This window comes from Bacillus rossius, chromosome 7 (genome assembly GCF_032445375.1).
Source record: "Bacillus rossius redtenbacheri isolate Brsri chromosome 7, Brsri_v3, whole genome shotgun sequence".
NCBI classification, from domain to species: Eukaryota; Metazoa; Arthropoda; class Insecta; order Phasmatodea; family Bacillidae; genus Bacillus; species Bacillus rossius.
In genome coordinates this window covers 30684583-30703107 of record NC_086335.1, presented here as the reverse complement: position 1 = coordinate 30703107, position 18525 = coordinate 30684583, and the positions used below count along the sequence as shown (strand labels likewise).

General features: G+C 38.2%; 1 protein-coding gene across 2 annotated transcripts in view; it reads right to left on the bottom strand.

Annotated features, from left to right (window-relative positions):
- Positions 1-4228: 4228 nt before the first annotated feature.
- LOC134533781 (protein jim lovell) overlaps positions 4229-18525 on the bottom strand; it is a 48678-nt gene continuing 34381 nt past the window's right edge. For both annotated transcript variants that reach the window (XM_063371432.1, XM_063371433.1), the window contains exons 8-9: positions 6583-6702; positions 4229-5974 (exon numbers count right to left, since the gene is read on the bottom strand). In XM_063371432.1, coding sequence (XP_063227502.1) covers positions 5289-5974; positions 6583-6702 — 806 coding nt within the window. In that variant the 3' untranslated portion in view covers positions 4229-5288. The remainder of the gene's footprint in view (positions 5975-6582; positions 6703-18525) is intronic.

Here is an 18525-nt window from a genome sequence, read left to right as displayed (position 1 = left end):
AAAGAATCAAGTCACAGGCATCCCAGTTAACAGGTCTCACATGTCAGTAGCCAGTGAGCATGTGTCATTTGCTCCGAGTACACAGATGATTATGGAATCGATCCTAGAGGTCATTCAACCTACAAATTTTTCCAGTTTATATTAATATAGATATCATTAAGTTACAACCAAGAAAATTTAAAAGTGAACTTGCAGCATGTTAGACTGTGCCACAGGAATTTTTAATTTTTACTTGGAAATAGAGGCGCGGCAATAATAGGACAAAACAAAAATTTGGAAAAGTTGACACAAGTAAAAGTTCAAACATTAATATTAAAAATTAGATTTTTTTTCGAATTGAAAAAAAAAATCCATTTGTAAAAGAAACCCTTAGCGAAATGGAAATTCATGACATATTTTAAGAATTTTTGAATTATTTTTTTTTCATTTAGAACCTGAAACAACACCACGTTCTGACGAAACACGGTATACAGAGAACTACAAAATTTTTAATGCCTTGCTGTAAAATTGAGAATATTTCGCTTATGTGGAACAATCAGCTACATCCATGTTAGGTAAGCCTCTATCCTTTCCACCGACCACTTTACGATAATCAACTAATATCTAATGCTGGGTTCAGTTGAAAATTGTAACAAAGCACCCTATATTTCTTAAATCCGTATTACCACAGATTAAGTAGTAACAACTCAATATAAACAAAGTTTTGGGTTTCTGCAGCATGTGTTACTTATTACTGGATCCGTACATAGAAAAACTTTGAATCATTTCATGTGATAGTATTTTGAATATAGGTGGGTAAGTTAAAGGTGTATTCACTAAACATATCCTCTTCTGCAAAGCATGATCAACCTATTCAAATGCTATTTTTTTCAAATCTGCTAAACTAGGGTGCCATTAATAGACCTAAAATAATTATTGAACAAAAAATTAGTGCCATCTCATTGAAATTACATTACATTAACATTACTAAAATTTCTCCACCAAATATTAATACTTGAAAAATTTTAATGCCCTAAAATATGTATATGTAGTTACTTATTACTTAATAAAACATATAAGGTACAAGTAATACAGATAAAAAAATTTGCCAAGTACCAGTGTAAGAAGTACAGCATCCAATAAATTGAATTTTCTTCATTGTTCATGTTTATGAACAGACTGACACATAACTGCTAAAAGAGTCACCAATTATAGAAAAGAAAAGAAAAGAAAAAACGTGTATATTTTAACTGCAGTTCTACAAATGCCACGTATACCTGCATATATAAAATCTTTTTTTTCCTTCAAAATTTTTCAAATAGTTTACGATTTCTATACCTTATAAAACTTCAGTGTTTACAAATGTTGACAATTGTTGACAGGTATGTACTTGCTTGGCAAAACAAGCATAAGTAATAGCTGTTTGCTCACCAACAATTGGTTTGAAATGCAAACCTCTAAAAATGAAAAATTCCTAATAACATAATGATTTCAAGTAGGTAGTCTACATACTTAATTTGCTTCCTTTGTAGTCATCCAGTTTAGCTCTCATGACAATAAGTTAACAAAACTTGCAAGCAAACAGTAATTTCAAAATAAAAGATAAAAAGGAATTTTTCCTAATCTTTTTAATTTTGGAAAACAATCATGAGCCAACGTATGTATTATGATGAAAATTTAAATGTGATATTTAGTAATGAAAATAAATGTAAAATTATCACACAAAATAGAAAAGAGTACAGGAAGTGACGGTGAAAAAATTAAAAGACACTCAAATTACATTTTGGTTGATTGTTAATAAATAATAACTTATTTGCAGCTATGATACATCAAGAATATAGGTAATTTAAACTAAAAGCTAAAAGACAGTTAAAAGCCTAATTTAATAAATTAGCTATCTATATGTTTTTTCTACAATTTGTTATAGAAATGATAACTTTCTTTTACTTCCCATTCCGATACACATCCAGAGCTGATATTGTCACTGTTAGTTTAAAAATTGAGCAAAGTATAAAAGAAAACTCTGTACTGATACTAACATTGAAACTGACATGTTCACGTGAACTTATGCAAAAACATGCAAAGCCATTTTGCACAAACTTTGAAGCAGTGGCGTAGCGTGGGTGGGGCGGAGGGGGCGGCCCGCCCCGAGCGGCAGCCCGCGGGGGCGGGTCGCCGGTGAAGCGGGTTGAGATCTGATCTATGATTCATTCATTACATATGTCAGACACACTATAATGTTCCATTTTTATCTAACATTTTGCGCACCAACTATTTTTTAATATTTATTTAAAAGAAAAACTGCGAAATCACTGACAGAGCTCTTTATAACGTTTGTTTGTTTACATACGAACGGCAACATCGCATCACGCCGCGCCGCCCGGCGCGCGCGAGCCGAGTTGAGCGGCACTCCTTATTATGTTAATTACTCATACAAAATCTTTTGTTTCACGCGTCGGCCCATGTCGATGCCTCTCTTTCGCACTCATTGAATTTAGTACTACGCATTGTACTGTAAAGTTTGACCTTAACCCAGGGCAAACCAAACAACTTCCGCGAACCGGGACACAGTAAAACTCCTATATTGCCCCGTACCGCGAGCGCAGGTAAACCCAAAAAAATATTAAAACCCAAACTAATAGCAGGCTTAAAAAATACTAATAAGGTTGCGAACAGTGAGAGGAGGCAGCAAGTTAAAAAGATGCAAAATTTATATGACAACAGTTAATAAATATATATATATCATAAAATCGTTTCATCACAAATCGGCGCATCCATCATAAAATACCTACCCTATTACTACTTATAAAAAAATAGCTATATAATAATACTAAAAAAATACTTTAACAATTCCCCGAAAAAATTATAATTTGATCATATACTTCGGAGCTCCAAAAATTAAATATAATTACCAAAAAGGCATTAAAAATATATAAGAACATATTAATACAAATACAAATACAAATATAGATACGCACCGGGCGTATCACCGCTGTAAATACTAATTAACATAGGTGAAATCTAGCAAAAAATTGACACACCTTAACATGCAAATAAATATACCAAAAATTTAGCAAATTACAAATTATGGGTTTACAAGCCCTTCTCAGTTAAATCATTTTCTAACGGTCGACGCCTTTTTTCTTCTAGGTCTGGCAGGGATTGGATGAAACACGCTGAACGTAAAATCCCAGTTTCAGTTTTATTAGTCCGTTAATTTAAATCCCGAAAATCCACAAATTATAGTTTCGCACCAGGGGTCTAAAGGGTCAACGGGGCAGTGGCACAATTACCTCAGATCTACTATGAGCTCCGCTAGACTATAAACTTGGCTATATTGTCGATTGAACAAGAATTGGCTGCTAATATTGATTTTGACAAAGTTATTTCTGACTTCGCTGCTCATAAGGCCCGTAGAATCCGCTTGTAAAACCACTCATCCTATTTTAACTTCAATAAAAGGTACCTCATTGCATGTGAAATTTAATTTTAACTAAGCACCTATAGAATGGGGGCGGCAAAATGGGTCTCCCGCCCCAGGCGCCGAGATGGCACGCTACGCCACTGCTTAAAAGCTGACTTCTTCTGGATTTTTTTTCGCCTGGTAAGCTTCGAAATTAATAAATATTAATATAGTTTCATACACAATTGACTTAAGTAGTCATAATGGTTAACATTTTTCTAAGAATTACTATTTTATTTGAGAATTTACATTTGTTAATTTCAAAGAAATATTGTGACTCAAAATTCTCAAAATTTGTTTTCGGGATTTTAAAATAAGCAGATACTGACTGCAGCCAAACTATTGCATTACAAACTGGTCAATTCAAATCCAATCTGCAAATAATATTAATATGAAACATGTAATTCCAATTTTAAGGATAACAGTTATTTAGTATTGAAATAGCATCTCCAGAATGCATCTAGTATATCAAAATCAGGTAAGAAATCACACTGAAGGTATATTTTTACTTGACATTTTTGTGCCTTTTGCAAACATTTAAAGTGGCATTAACTAAGTTTTTTAAGCAATCTTTACTGCAGAACTATAAATATGTAGGAGTTAATTTATAAGGACAGCTTAATTTCTTTGTAGTTTGTGTAGGTATTTGTGGCACTTGAAAAACTAAATTGATGTTTAAAAAAACTTTTCATTCTGATTTGATATACAATTGAGTAACTTAAAATTGAAAATTGGTGTCTCCTTAAGTGAAATATGATAACTATTTAAAGAATCACAAGGAATACATTTTCACTCTGAGATTTTTCATTTTCCAGGAACATCTAACATTCACAGTTAATACATTTCATTTGCACTCAACATTACAATTCTTTTTTTATGATTTTATCACAACACTGATTTTCAAATTCTCTGTGTGATTCATCACAATATTAAAATAGTTTCCAGAAGTGCTAATGCACACAGTATTTGAAACTAAATGCACACTAACACTCGTCATTCTTGCGCCATGTTGTCTTGCAATTTGTACACAGATATATATATGATCATTTTATAAAATCATACAAAAACCATTGGTTATTCCATACCCATATGTGCGGAGTGAACAATATATCATAATATACTCTGTAGATTATAAAAATTTATTTCTACTATTTATCTTCCAAACTTAAAAGTTAAGTAATATTTGGTATAAGTACCTGCAGGAACTGTTGATGATGTTTACGAAGTAATGTAATTAGGATTTAGTAAAGTCACGTAATTCAGATATATATCGACATATTGGCATTTGAAGTCAGTCTTTTAAAGGAAACTATCGACGATGTTGCTTCAAAGCAAAATAAAGATGGCTAACACCAGCTGCAAAAATTTTTCAAATGTATAAGATTTAAAAATAACAGGAAGCACAATGCAATAATATCAATGGAAACATCTTCTCGCAGCCTGCCACATATTTAACCTTACGATAATGAAAACTTTGTCTCATCGCTGTAGAGACTCGACAGTTTACGTTATTTTTTTTACTTCGAGTAAAACTACCAGCACCCATACTTAAAATCATCACAATAATTATTTCACGTGTCTTTCAAGATGCCTGCGGTTTGTCACCAGAGCGTGGCCGAGTTAATTGGGGAAACAGTACAGATGATGTATAAAAGTTAGGAGTGGAGCTATATCTATGTACACCAGTGCTATCCCCTAGATCTGAGGTATTCATCGTCACAGATTCGTATAAAATAAATTTGCTTTGTAAAAAAACTGCGTAATGAAACGGTGATATCAAAATATGTTCTATAAGTGTACTGCAGCGTGGGCGGGCACACTCTGGCCACAAGCGACAGTCGCCCGGTTAGTTCCGGCCGTTCTGCTCGACGAGACGGGCCGCATCGTCTCGCGCCGACACGGACCGAGACACGGGGTCCACGTCCTCCTCCGCGGAGCTGCCGTTGTCGCAGCGGGACCGGCGACCCCCGCCCTTGCACTCGTCGTCCTTGCTCAGGGAGATGTCGAGGGGCAGCGGCACGGAGACGGGGGGGTACATGTCGCGGTTCTTCTCCGACTGCGGCAGCAGGTGGATCATGCTCACGGGGACCGGGAAGGACGCCGCGAAGTCGGGGTAGAAGCTCGCCGGCGAGTACGGGTTGAAACCCGACGCTATGGACGTGACGATGTCGTGCTCGGACACGGGCGGCCCGAGCAGATCCTCCGGCGCAGACTTCGTCGAGTTGTTGTTGTTGTTGTTGTTGTTGTTGTTGGCCGGTGGCGGGCCGAGGGGTCCCAGCCCCAGGAGGTCGAGCGGGCCGCCAGGGGCGCCCAGGCAGTCCTTCTTCAGCTGCTCCAGCTTGAGCGACTTGCCGTACTTGCCACGCACGTACATCAGCAGACTGTTGTAGGGAATGCCGAAGATGCGCGAGGCCTGGGACGTGGTCATCTTCTTGTTCCACACGTGCTGGAGGGCCTCCGTCAGCTCCGCGTTGGTCCACGAGCGAGGAGGACCCCCCCTCGGCGCGCTGTGCTGGCCTTTGGGCCGCCCCACTGTGAGACAGTCACAAAACTCTACAACCTCCTCTTAGCCCATTTGTGTAGCACGTGCCTATGTTACATATAAGCCTATCTGATATATAAACAAAATAAATAAAAGTTTTTCAATACAAGGTTAGTATATCAAATTAATTTTTATCCACAATTATCATGTAATAAACTTTGAATGTACATGACTATTCTAGTACACAATTTATGGTGGTAACCATCGTAACAGATCCATTGTCTGTTCCCGCTTAAAAGTACACAAAGGTTGTTCACAGTGTTGCCACATATGCACACTACCTTGAAGTTTTCTACCTACCAATTTATTGAATACATAAATACCCTACTTAAAGCTTACAGTCTCGATACATAACAGAAAGTTAGCAAAAGGTTACTGGAAATTAAAGTTTGCAGTACTGTTTCTGTTTATTTCAGAACTTTTCCATGACTTTCCTGATCTGCAGATACCTACACCATGAATAAAAGTTTCAAAAGATTACTTGTAAGGAAAAAATAAATAAAAGCAGAAACTTTATTAACAACAGATGTGTTTTGTAAAAAAAAAATAACAATGGGTGGTGGGTTGAACGGTAGATGGTAAATCACTGTTTGCTTACTTTTTCTTTTTCCCATAACGTGATGATTTTCATTCTTGATATCCGGCAAGTCATTCAAAAGAGGATTTCGACACGCCTCCATGCCTGGGAAGAATCCAAGAGGAGAGTCCAAAGAAAAAACTGGAAAAAAATTACATGAAGTTAGTTGCCATAAAAAATACTGGATTTCATCCATATCATCATTAAAACTTAAAACTCATGTAATAATAATTAAATATCTAGCAAAATACAGTTTATCAACAGCTTTAACAATTTGTGGTAAGACACTTAAAATGTGTACAAACATAATACTACTATAGGTATTAATAAATAAGTTAAACATTACACTGCTAATAAAACATTCAATTTTCTTCTCTGATGTTCCTTAGTTTATGAGAAAGTTATAAATATGAAAAAAAGGTGTGTATTCTTTTGTAAGCATGTCGGAAGTAATAGTTCTTTTTAATTTCATACACTAAAATATTTTGAAATTAATACAAGTTACAAAAAAATCAAAATTGGTAACATAATTTCTGTGACTGAATAATATTTCATAGCAAAATGCATGTATAGAATAATAACATGTATGTTGGCTCTACATATATTAAATAATAATTAGGTAAATAATCAATATTGCCTAGGCCTAATATGGTGGAAAAAAATTTTTTTTTAAGAAATACAAAAAAAAATTGTAAAGTTTTATTTCATAAACTGGTGAATTTTTAATAGAAATAGCTTTTTCTAAATAAAATTAAGACAGTAATATTCATGTTATTTTTGAATATCAATTGGATTTCTTAGGGCTTTACACGTTCTTAACTTCATATTGATAGGTTGTACCTGGGCGCCAAGGAATGTTAATGGAGCTCTCGGACCAAGGGCGCCCATATGATAATTTGTAGGGGGGGGCCAGACTTAGGGGTATGAAGTATTTTTAATATTTTGGAAGACTAACTGCGGCCTGTTACTAGCCATAAAATAGTTCCAGTTCTGACCCTGTTAAAAAATTTTGTCCTGTTACTAAAATACTAGACCACAGTACTCATTCGCCATAAAAAAAACTTTATTGGCTACTTTATTAATTAAATAATAACTATTTTATTGTAACAAGTGAATTTTTAGCAACACAAATGCAGGAATACAGTCCTTATATTTTTGCAGTATCTCGGGAACACGAATATCAAGAATACAGTCCTTCAACTCATTGCTCTCTTTACCCTTAAATAAATGTCGCGTACAAATTAAATTAAAATAATTATAAAGATTAAAACGTGTTGGTCAAAAGATTTAACTTTGGGAGAGAAATGATTTAAATATGTTATCACAGTAAGAAAATAGTTGTTTTTAAATGTAACGCCTGAACTATGCTTATAATTATAGTCAATTTTTTTTTCAACTGTTGTTTACCTTTACCACGGCGATATTGTATCACACAAAATATTCCCTCGTTCACAGTTAAATGAATATTAGTATGTTTCGATATGAATCATAATTGCTTATCATTTAGAATTAGCACAGATGGATTCAGTAGTCGAGGACTATAAGTTTATTTAGTGATAGTAAAGCTTCAAATTACAAATGTGAAATCTGTTTACAATATTCAAATAAGATATAAGTTACTATCAAAAGGAATTTATAAAATCATGTAACTTCAAACTCAATTTAATATTATCAGCTCAGATCATGTTATCAATGAGTGCCTTTAAACAGTGCTTGCGGCTATTTTTGCTCAATGGTGTCAGCAAATTGGACCACTGGATATGAACTACACTTAAGGGACAAGGTAAATTCTCAAAAGTAAATTGCAAAGTTAAGTTATTAATCAAACAGCAACTTCTAATTCCATCTGATCAGACACAAAATCAACATTATAGTTAGAACAAATTAAAATTTAGTTCATACCAAAAATTATTCACAATAAAATTAAATTGAAGATGAACTTCTGGAAAATTAGTGTGATCTCAGATTATTAGAAAAAAAAATTGATTTAGGTACTTGATAATCGATAGTTCAAGGGACTCCCGAAAATTGTTCAAATGCTATTCAATACGACGGCAACCAACCTCCGTCAGTACATGCGAAAGTATGACGACACAGATGACCCCTGGCTCTGAAACAGAGCTGTGCGTGGTCCGGGAACTATGGCTGCTCACTGCCGCTGCTTCCTTCCTCGCAGTGGGAAAGGTCTTGTTCGGTACGCACCAATGGTCGATTTCGAAGTTCTGTGTGAAACACAGCGCCCTCAACTGCTTCTATATCGCCACTGCCGGTCAATCGTTGGCCTTCCTTCCTTCCGGCTGGAGCGGTTTTGATATGAACTTGCAGAAATTATTCTCCTCAGCTCGATTCTTTTCAGCCAAAAATGTTGATCGCTGGCATTACAGCACGTTGAACAGCGTCAGGAATCAGTCTTGCAGGCTGTAAACTTAGTTGACTGATTTCATTCGTTTCCGTCGTGAAAATCTGATAGTTTGTTTCAAAGCAAGCAATAGATCGTGAAGTAACCCTATCGTGGTTGCAGTTTATCGCCTCCGATGATTCAAATTTGATGTCACAATAATCTAATTCATTAATACTACTTCTGCCACATAGCTTTATTAGTAAAAACTTGAATGTCAGTCGAAACTATAATAAAATCGTGCAAAATTAATATCTCGTGGATAATCAAAAGTAGGTAATAACGATGTCTCTTCAAAACCGTGGTAGAACGAATTCGCCTTTGTTCTAAAGAATGTACTTTTCCTTTGCTATTTAAACGACTTTCAGATGTCAAAACACAAAACATAAGCTGAATGTCCTAGCTATCGCTATTCGCTGGATATGCTAGCCAATCATTAACTTTCTTACAAGTTCATCTTCTTATAATAATTAAATTTATTGTTTAACACATGAATTTCAATGGGTTATTTATAAAATATGAACATTTTATGAAACAAGCAAAGATAAAAAAGAGGAATTTCATATCAGTGTCTAAACACAATCATAGAGGATTAACCTAATTTAAGTTAACAGAATTGTTAAGTATGAATAAAATATAAGAATTTAAATTTCAGTATCTTATGCTTCTCTACCTTCATAATTTAATACAGAAAACAAATTAAAAATGCACACATCACACAATTTTTCACTGGTATTGACATAAAAAGCAAATTTTAAGATATATTAATATGCATAAGTTTGATTACGGATTTGACTATAATATTTATCTGAAAAAGCAAACTGTAAATTTATTTTCTTCTTGCCGAACAAGTCAAGCACTTTGTCCTCGAAACCAGGGATTTTCACTCTTTTCCTGTGGACACTTAGAAGGCACAAGCTGGACAGACGGTCCTCGCCAGTAGTACTTCTCAGCCACGTCTTCACTTTACGCAGTGTGCTGAAAGAACGCTCTATTGTGCAAGTTGTGGGGGTATGGTTTGGTAGAATATAAGCAGTCTCCTTAGGTACTGATGGGTAAAACATTGTTTCTGAAAGTATATCATGGAGCTTTGTTTTTTCCAAACATTCCATATTCGTCCAGACGTCATACCATACTCTGGCTTCTGCTTCCAAGTTGTCGATTTGATAAAACTTTTGCAAACTTTTTGTGTCTCTCATGAAATCTTCTTTCGTCTCCTTTTTCATCAAATGTGGTTGAAGAATTCCACCTTTGAAAGGTATGTCTTTATCTCTTTCAAATCTTGTAGTAAGTGACATAATAAATTATAGAATCCATGTACGGATTGTAAATTGCAACTTTGAAATAGTCTTCAGGTGATGAGCACTGGACATTCACGTTACATCTGTGGGTCTGCCTTCCAGCCAATATTGGGATTTTTATATCTATGTCAAGCTCATTACAGTCTTCTTTTACTGCCTCGAAAATGGTTTTGAATTCGTCATTGCTTTCTCTCTGCTTTTGAAATTTTTCTAGCAGGTCAGTATTGATGTATCTGTCACCACACAAAAGTTAACATGATGCAATGCGTGGTGCAGCTGTGGTTAGTCGCTGTGAGGTCACTTTATATCACTCGTGCAATGAGGCAAGTTATGGAATGTTAAAAAAATAATAAATAAGGGGAACGCAGGGGAGGGCAGAGGGCATCCGGCAGTCATTGTTTTTACTATTTAATATTATATATATTCCGTTCAATAAATTATAACATGTATCTTCAGGGGGTGGGGTGTTTAAAATTTTATGAAGATAATGTTTTTACGAATGCAATCCAAGCGACCGTGAGCGTACGTAAAATCGGGATTCCAGTGTGAATTGCTTCCGAGTCTACTGAAGGTAGCGGAATCCTTATCCTTTTAAACACTTTTGAAGGAGAAAAACAAGTTTTCCTATAAGTTCAAAATTCCAACATAAATTTTACGTTGTAGACTTTTCTGAACAAAAATTCTTATTTGAGTAACTTTAATGGTGTAAGCTTACCTTAAAAATTATTGTGAATATTCTGAGCGGATGTGACGAATGAGAAAAACTAAGAAGCACTACATAATAACAATGGTTTTTATCTTTACACTTTTCACTGATTTATTTACACTTAAGTTATTTATACTGACTGAATACACTAAACTAAATCTAGACCAGATGCATAAAACTGTAGATCTAAAGACTATTGAAAAATCTCTGTTTTGAGATGTTATTTGTGAACATACACACTCTGACTGGTCTAAATCTGTTGTGTTGTGTTATCGCGTGAGCTTGGGCAGGATTACGAAGGGGAATGACTCGCCACGGGCGTTGCGCTTGAACAGCGTTTTCTCCCTGTACACAACACCTTATATCGCAGCAGCAGAACTAATGCTTGAACTAACATAAAAAATGAAGTAGACATGTAAAAAACGATATAAAATAATAGATTCGTGTTGAACCACTTCTACATAATACCGAATTTAAATAATTTTCTTTAAAGTAAAACACCTGACTACACTATATATTTTTTCCTTCCCTGAAAGCTAGGGGGGGGGCCACGGCCCACCCATGCCCCCGGGTATGGGCGCCCTTGTCTCGGACCCAGTGGAGACTCTTTCAGGGTCAAGGCATCACCCATGTGTGGAACGAGACTCAAACTCCCCCACTGCAAGCCTCTTCAATCTTTTCAGACCTGGTCTGCTCTGAGCGTCGGACATACTAAGTGGGCTCTTAAGGCATCCCACACTCATTAATACCAAAAGTCGTTGACACGTGATAAAGAATGGTACATGCCTCACGTTGAACACAATTTATTGGCATATGGCTACATATCTCTTACAAGTCTCTTGCTACAATACTGTAAAATGCCTTGCAGCACAAATTAGCATAGTTACAGTCGGTCACCCTCATGGCCAACAAGTTACTCACGCGTTAGTTTAAAAGTCGCAGATGAGGTTTAAAAATGATCAGCAGTCTGCCTCCAAGGACACACAGAAAAGTGATTTATAAGATTAAATTATTGAAAAATAAGTAAATGGTCAGAGATAGCAATCGTTAAATTCCTTGGATGGTGAAGGTTGTAGACAGGGGTAGATATGAGAAAATGGTCACTAACAAGGATTCTTTATGCCTGGTTGATTACTGTTATGAGATACCGTATCCATGCCGCTTTTATTTGAAAACACTATACTTATGCATTTCTTTGGGATGCTCCTATGTAGGCCTTTAACCTTGTCTGTAGATATCAGCTACTATTCTACTTCTGGATTTTGTCACACGACCAGCCACTTCAGTAGATTCCCGCTTAACAAGCACCCCCACAAAGCAAGGGTTGTTTCATAGGTAGTAATCTACACATAAATAAACTACATAGATTCAAAGATGTCAGTTTCCTAATTGGCAAACAACCTAAAAGTGTAACTGACTCTCTACCATACACAGGCCCAAATTCAAACCTTGCAATTAAACTACAATATAATCTAGTAAATTAAGCATTACTATTGTAAACTGCATAAAAGTATGCGAAGTCGTTATCAGTAAAATTACAAGGCATTTTAAAAAATCATTCTCCTGGCCGCAAGTTTTTTGAGATGAAACATTTGGCCCATGGCTAGGACATATATCTACTTTACAACTATGATTTCTCATAATGGGCTAAAGAAAAAAATTTAATAAAAATTGATTTTACTTCCCAGCTAGACAACAATTTGGAAGGGCGGTCCGGAACTAAATTAAGAATAATGGAAAATTTCAAAACTTAAAACAGCCATACTTGCATTAAAAATTCACCCCCACATGTTAGTACACAAACACTCTAATCGTTCAGAAAAAATAAATCTCTCAAATTAACATTATAACATGTCTGAGGCAACCTGAAGAAGAAGGTTAAGTCAAGCTAGCAGCCAATAATTAAATAGATCAAGTCAACCTGCGCATATGCGAAGGGGAATGCGTCACTAAAAGATGCAAGGAGAGAAAAATCTCAAATAGGGTATGACAACAAGGCCTGATAGACGATTCAAAAGTGCACAAGCCACTAAACTGCCTAGCTCATAGTTTACTTTGAAAAATTGTACATGGAAATTAGAAAATAAATATTTTAACTTTGAAAATAATTTTAAAGTTTTTGAATAAATGTCTAAACTAAGAATTAATGAAATTAGTTCTATATTTTAATTGATGAAATAAGGTAATCAAGGTTAATTTTGCTGCATATTGTGTTTCGCTTTGTGTTTCAGTGTTATGTGGTATATTGACTTCCATTTCGGTGTTTGGCAGTGTAATGACTTCCAATGATTCTGTTATTCTGTTTTATTGCTATTTATCATATAAACTTGCCTCTAATTATAATGGTTGAAGAATTTATACAATTTACTGGTTTACTAATACATATTAAATAAAGAAACAAAAATAACTGATGAAAATACAATCAAAACATGCCTTTGTTATTTAAGTAGTAACACTACTCATGCCAACACCTCAATGCTATATTACATTGTATCATACTTCACACAGTGGCAGATCTTTCTAAGGGGAGTCTTAGGACCCCTCTCCCCCCTCAGATCATTCATTTTGTTTGGGGTAAGTTAGAAAAATATATACGTCAAAATAAGCAACAAGCTACTGAACAAATGTTATCAAAAATCACAAAATATATAGAGGTATAGTTTTTGTCTCGGACTTATGTTTCTGTGACAAAGAAAATTCCTTAGGAAAAAAATTGTATCGCTTAAGTAAATGCCATTCTCGAGTGCACTCCAATTGATGGCCCTTAAGCAATCTTGAGTACGGGGTGAAAGTGTAAGAAAATCATCATGACATTTCTAAAAAAATTGACAATGCATTTGATAGGTTTGCATGCGTGTAAATTGGAGGCTTAAATATGATTGGTGCATCTAGTTAAAAATAACTTTTTTAATGAAAAATGTTTTGCAGAGCTGTGAACAAAGAGCCTGCAACATATTTTAAAATAAACTGTGTAACTAAGACCTTTGACTAAAACAATTTTTGACTAAAACAAAAAAAAAAAGGATTGAAATTTTAAAAAAATTAAAACTTTCTTAGTATCAAATTCATCTGAATTTAATAATAACCATCTTAATGTTACCTTAACCTTTGTCCAAAAAACATTTATACGATCACGTATTAGTGCAAGGGATAAAAATAGTGTTTGAAGATCAAAAATAATTGCATAACTACCTTTAGTATGCATAATATGAAATTCATTAGGACATTCAGGGCTGGCTATTGTTGTATATAGTATGGATGAGGATATTTGGTGACTCAGGTTGGCAACATAGACCGATGCGTCACTCAGCCAGTCGAGCATCAGCCGACGCCATGTCCGCGTGGTCTATACATAACAGTTGGCGACGAGGTTAAAACGGATAACAATTTCGTGTACAATATGGCCTTAATCGGAGCCATCGGAGAGTTCGCGCCCGAGAAAGAATCGTGGAATTCTTATCGCGAACGGTTACAGTTTTATTTTATCGCGAACACTATCACGGAGGATGAGGCCAAGCGGGCAGTATTTTATACCGTGTGCGGCGCCGATTTGTACGGGCTGGTGACGTCGCTAGTATCACCAAAGTCGACCGCGTCGGTTTCCTTGATGGACGTCTTCACCATATTAAATAATCACTTTCACCCGAAGCCTAGTGAAATTGTGGAAACTTTTAAGTTTTTGAAGCGCGATCAGAAAGATGGGGAGACGATCGCCGTGTACATAGCAGAGCTTCGAAGGCTGAGTACACACTGCAATTTCTCGGACCTCGACCGAATGCTTCGCGACCGGCTCGTTTGCGGCGTAAGGGATAAATCAGTGCAACAGGCTCTCCTCGTTAAAGAGAAACTAACCTTGAAAGAAGCAGTGGATATTGCGATGGCAACAGAGGCGACTGGACAGAACATGGCGGACTTGAGAGACAGTACAATAGTGGAAGAGAGTGTACACAAAGTGAACAATGGCGTGTCAAGATATTCAAAACCGGCGGGTTCGGTTAAGTCGAACACTATATCACTGGGAAGACAAAGGGAAGCGATAAGGAAGGGAAGAGACAACGAGAACCAGCTATGTTGGCGCTGTAATGGGCAGCACGCAGCAGACACGTGCCGACATTGGAACACTGTATGCCGGTTCTGTAAAAAGAGGGGACACATTGAGCGGGCTTGTATCACAAAAAAAAAGCATGAGGGAGTTTCGAAAACAAACGACCTAGCGCAACGAGAAGTGGCACAGGAAGTACAGCATTTTGAAGAGGATTGTTCGGAAGGTGCTGCCACGCAATATACGCTGTACAATATGCGGGAACAACAGCCCAGGAAACCGTGGTGTGTGGAAGTGTTGCTGGATGGGAAATCAGCGATGATGGAAGTTGACACGGGGGCAGGTCGATCGATTATCAGCGGGAGAACTTACAAGGCCCTGTGGCCTCAGGAACCTCCACTGACAAGGAAGGACATGTTATTACGCACCTGGTCCAGCGAATATCTACAGGTGATGGGGGTTATGGAAGTTGCTGTACAACTAAAGGGGCGTGAGTCAGCGGTACTCCTAGAGTTGGTAGTGGTGGAAGGACAAGGGCCGAATTTGCTGGGACGAGATTGGTTTGCACCTCTGGGAATTAAGTTAGTGGGGGTGAACAAGGTTAGGGAAGACTTGGCAGCAGGGATTGTTAGGGAGTTTCCGGATGTGTTTAAGGCAGATAAGCTGGGAAAATATGTAGGACCACAAGTGACAATAACAGTTCCACCAGAATGTGACCCTGTGTTTAAAAAGAGCCGGCCAATACCATTTGCTTTGAGAGACAAGGTGAGCCAGGAAATAGATAGGTTAGTGCAGCGTGGAGTGTATGAACCAGTGGACTTTTCGGGTTGGGCGACTCCAGTCATACCCATTTTGAAGAAAGACGGGTCCATTCGGCTTTGCGGGAACTATAAGGGCACTGTAAACAGCGTGTGTGACACTAGTGTGTACCCATTGCCCACTGTCAGTGAAGCACTAGCAGTACTAGAGGGAGGACAGCTGTTCTCAAAACTGGATCTGGAGGAAGCATATTTGCAGGTAACTGTAGATGAGGGCACAGCAAAATTGCTTACGGTAAATACCATGAAGGGGTTGTTCAAGGTTAAGAGATTACCATTTGGCATAAGTAGTGGTCCAGCGATATTCCAGCGGTTGATGGACACCTTGCTTGCTGGCATACCTGGTACAGTAGTATTACTTGATGATATATTAATATCCGGAGGAGGTGACAATGAGCACTGGAGTCGTGTCCGTGAAGTCCTGGGACGGTTGCAAAGTGCAGGGCTTAGGTTAAAGAGTGAAAAATGTGTTTGGGGGGTGGATTCAGTTGTTTTCCTGGGACACAGAATTGACAAGATGGGTATCCATCCACTTTCAAGTAAGGTTGAAGCAGTTCACGATGCGCCAGAACCTAGTAACAAAAAAGAGCTCCAGGCATTTTTGGGTCTCTTGAATTTTTATGAGAGATTTCTTTGTCACAAAGCAGATGTATTAGAGCCTCTTCACAGACTGCTGGATGCCAACACTCCATGGTGCTGGACAGATGCACACGCAAGGGCGTTTGAAGAGGCCAAGCAGCTTTTACGATCGGAGCAAGTCTTGATACACTATGACCTAAACAAACCCTTAGTTTTAACATGTGATGCATCTGAGTATGGGGTAGGGGCGGTGCTGGCCCATGATCTGGGTAATGGGACGGAAGCTCCAATCGCATTTGGGTCTAGGACACTACAAAAGAGCGAACGAAACTACGCGCAGGTGGACAAAGAGGCCTTGGCTGTCATTTTTGGGGTGTCCAAATTTAAACAATATTTGATCGGAAGACAGTTCAAGATTGTGACTGACCATAAGCCACTCTTGCGCCTTCTCCATCCCAAGCAGCCCGTTCCAGATACCATTTCACCGCGATTGTTGAGATGGAGTTTGATGTTAGGAATGTATGATTTTGAACTAGAATTCAGACCAGGGACCCAAATACAGCATGCTGATGCCCTTAGCAGATTGCCTCTGCAGTCACCTGCATTCCCAGTTCCAGGTCCCAGTGAAATTCTCATGCTGGAAGAAGCGGGGGAAGTGTTTGTCGATCCACAGACAATAGCAAGAGAGACTGGGAAGGATCATTTACTGTGCAAGGTGTTGACATATACACAAAATGGATGGCCAGATCAAGTGACAGAGGAGATGCAGCCCTATGTTCGACGGAAGCTGGAACTGTCTGTTCACAAGGAGTGTTTGTTGTGGGGATCCAGGGTAGTAATCCCACCACAGTTACGGACAGAGGTGATGAGCATGCTTCATGCAAACCATGATGGGGTGGTGCATATGAAAGCGTTGGCAAGGAGTTACTTTTGGTGGCCAAAACTAGATGCTGCAATTGAACAGGTTGTGAAGGAATGCAAAAGTTGTCAGCAGTGTCAAAATAATCCACCTAAGGTTAAAGCAGTAGCCTGGCCCACAGCTGACAAACCATGGTCTCGATTGCACATAGATTTTGCGGGACCATTTCAAGGAGCTAATTTTCTCATTGTAGTCGATGCGTATTCCAAGTGGCCAGAGGTCAGGCAAGTGGGAAGTATGACTGCAACAGCCGTAATTCAAGAATTACGAGACATATTCAGTTATCATGGACTGCCAGACACTGTGGTGGCAGATAATGGGACAGCCTTCCGATCCCAAGAGATGGCACAGTTTTTAAAAAATAATGGCATTGACATGGTTTTCGCACCACCCTATCATCCTTCGAGTAATGGGTTGGCGGAGAGGACGGTGCAAACTTTCAAGGTGAAACTCCGTAAACTGGTATTGGGTGACTGGCGAACTCGAATAGCACGGACGCTGTTGGCATGGCGCACTACGCCAAGACAAGGGGAAAATAACACTTGGAAAACTCCCGCGGAGTTGTTGATGGGGCGATCATTACAGACAGCTTTGACAAAACTCCATCCAGCAACAGGTACAGTTCAGAGAAGTCAGGCGGACAATACGGTAGCAACGCGGGTTCGACACTTCAGAGAAGGTGAGGCAGTGTGGCTGCGGAATTATAGAAGAATCCCAAAGTGGATACCAGGCTGGATCTCTGGGGTAGAAGGGTTGCTGATATATGGGGTCAAAGATGAGCAAGGAGGCTTACACAGGAGGCACGTCGATCAGTTACGTCGAAGAAGTAGCCAGCCAGACAGGGGACAGTGTCCTGGGGAGGCAGTGTCCTGTAGGGAGCAGACGTTTTTGCAGCGGACACACCAGTTTGCATCCGGAGTTCGCCCCAGCAGTGAAGGTACGCAGCAGCCAGCAGCGGCGGCCATAACAGCAGCAGAACCAACTGGCGAACGGGGTCGGACGACTGCAGATGAGTCCACAGCGGCAGCAGGGACACCCGTAAAATCAGCTTCCGAGATGCCTGGATATGGAAACAGCCCGGGGATCTCCCAAGGATCTCCTCCATTCAGGGGTTTTCCTTCCAGTTCTGTACTAGGCCGTACTCAGGACAGGTCCTCGAGGAGACATCGAGTGCCACCAAGAAAGTTAGATGATTACGTGA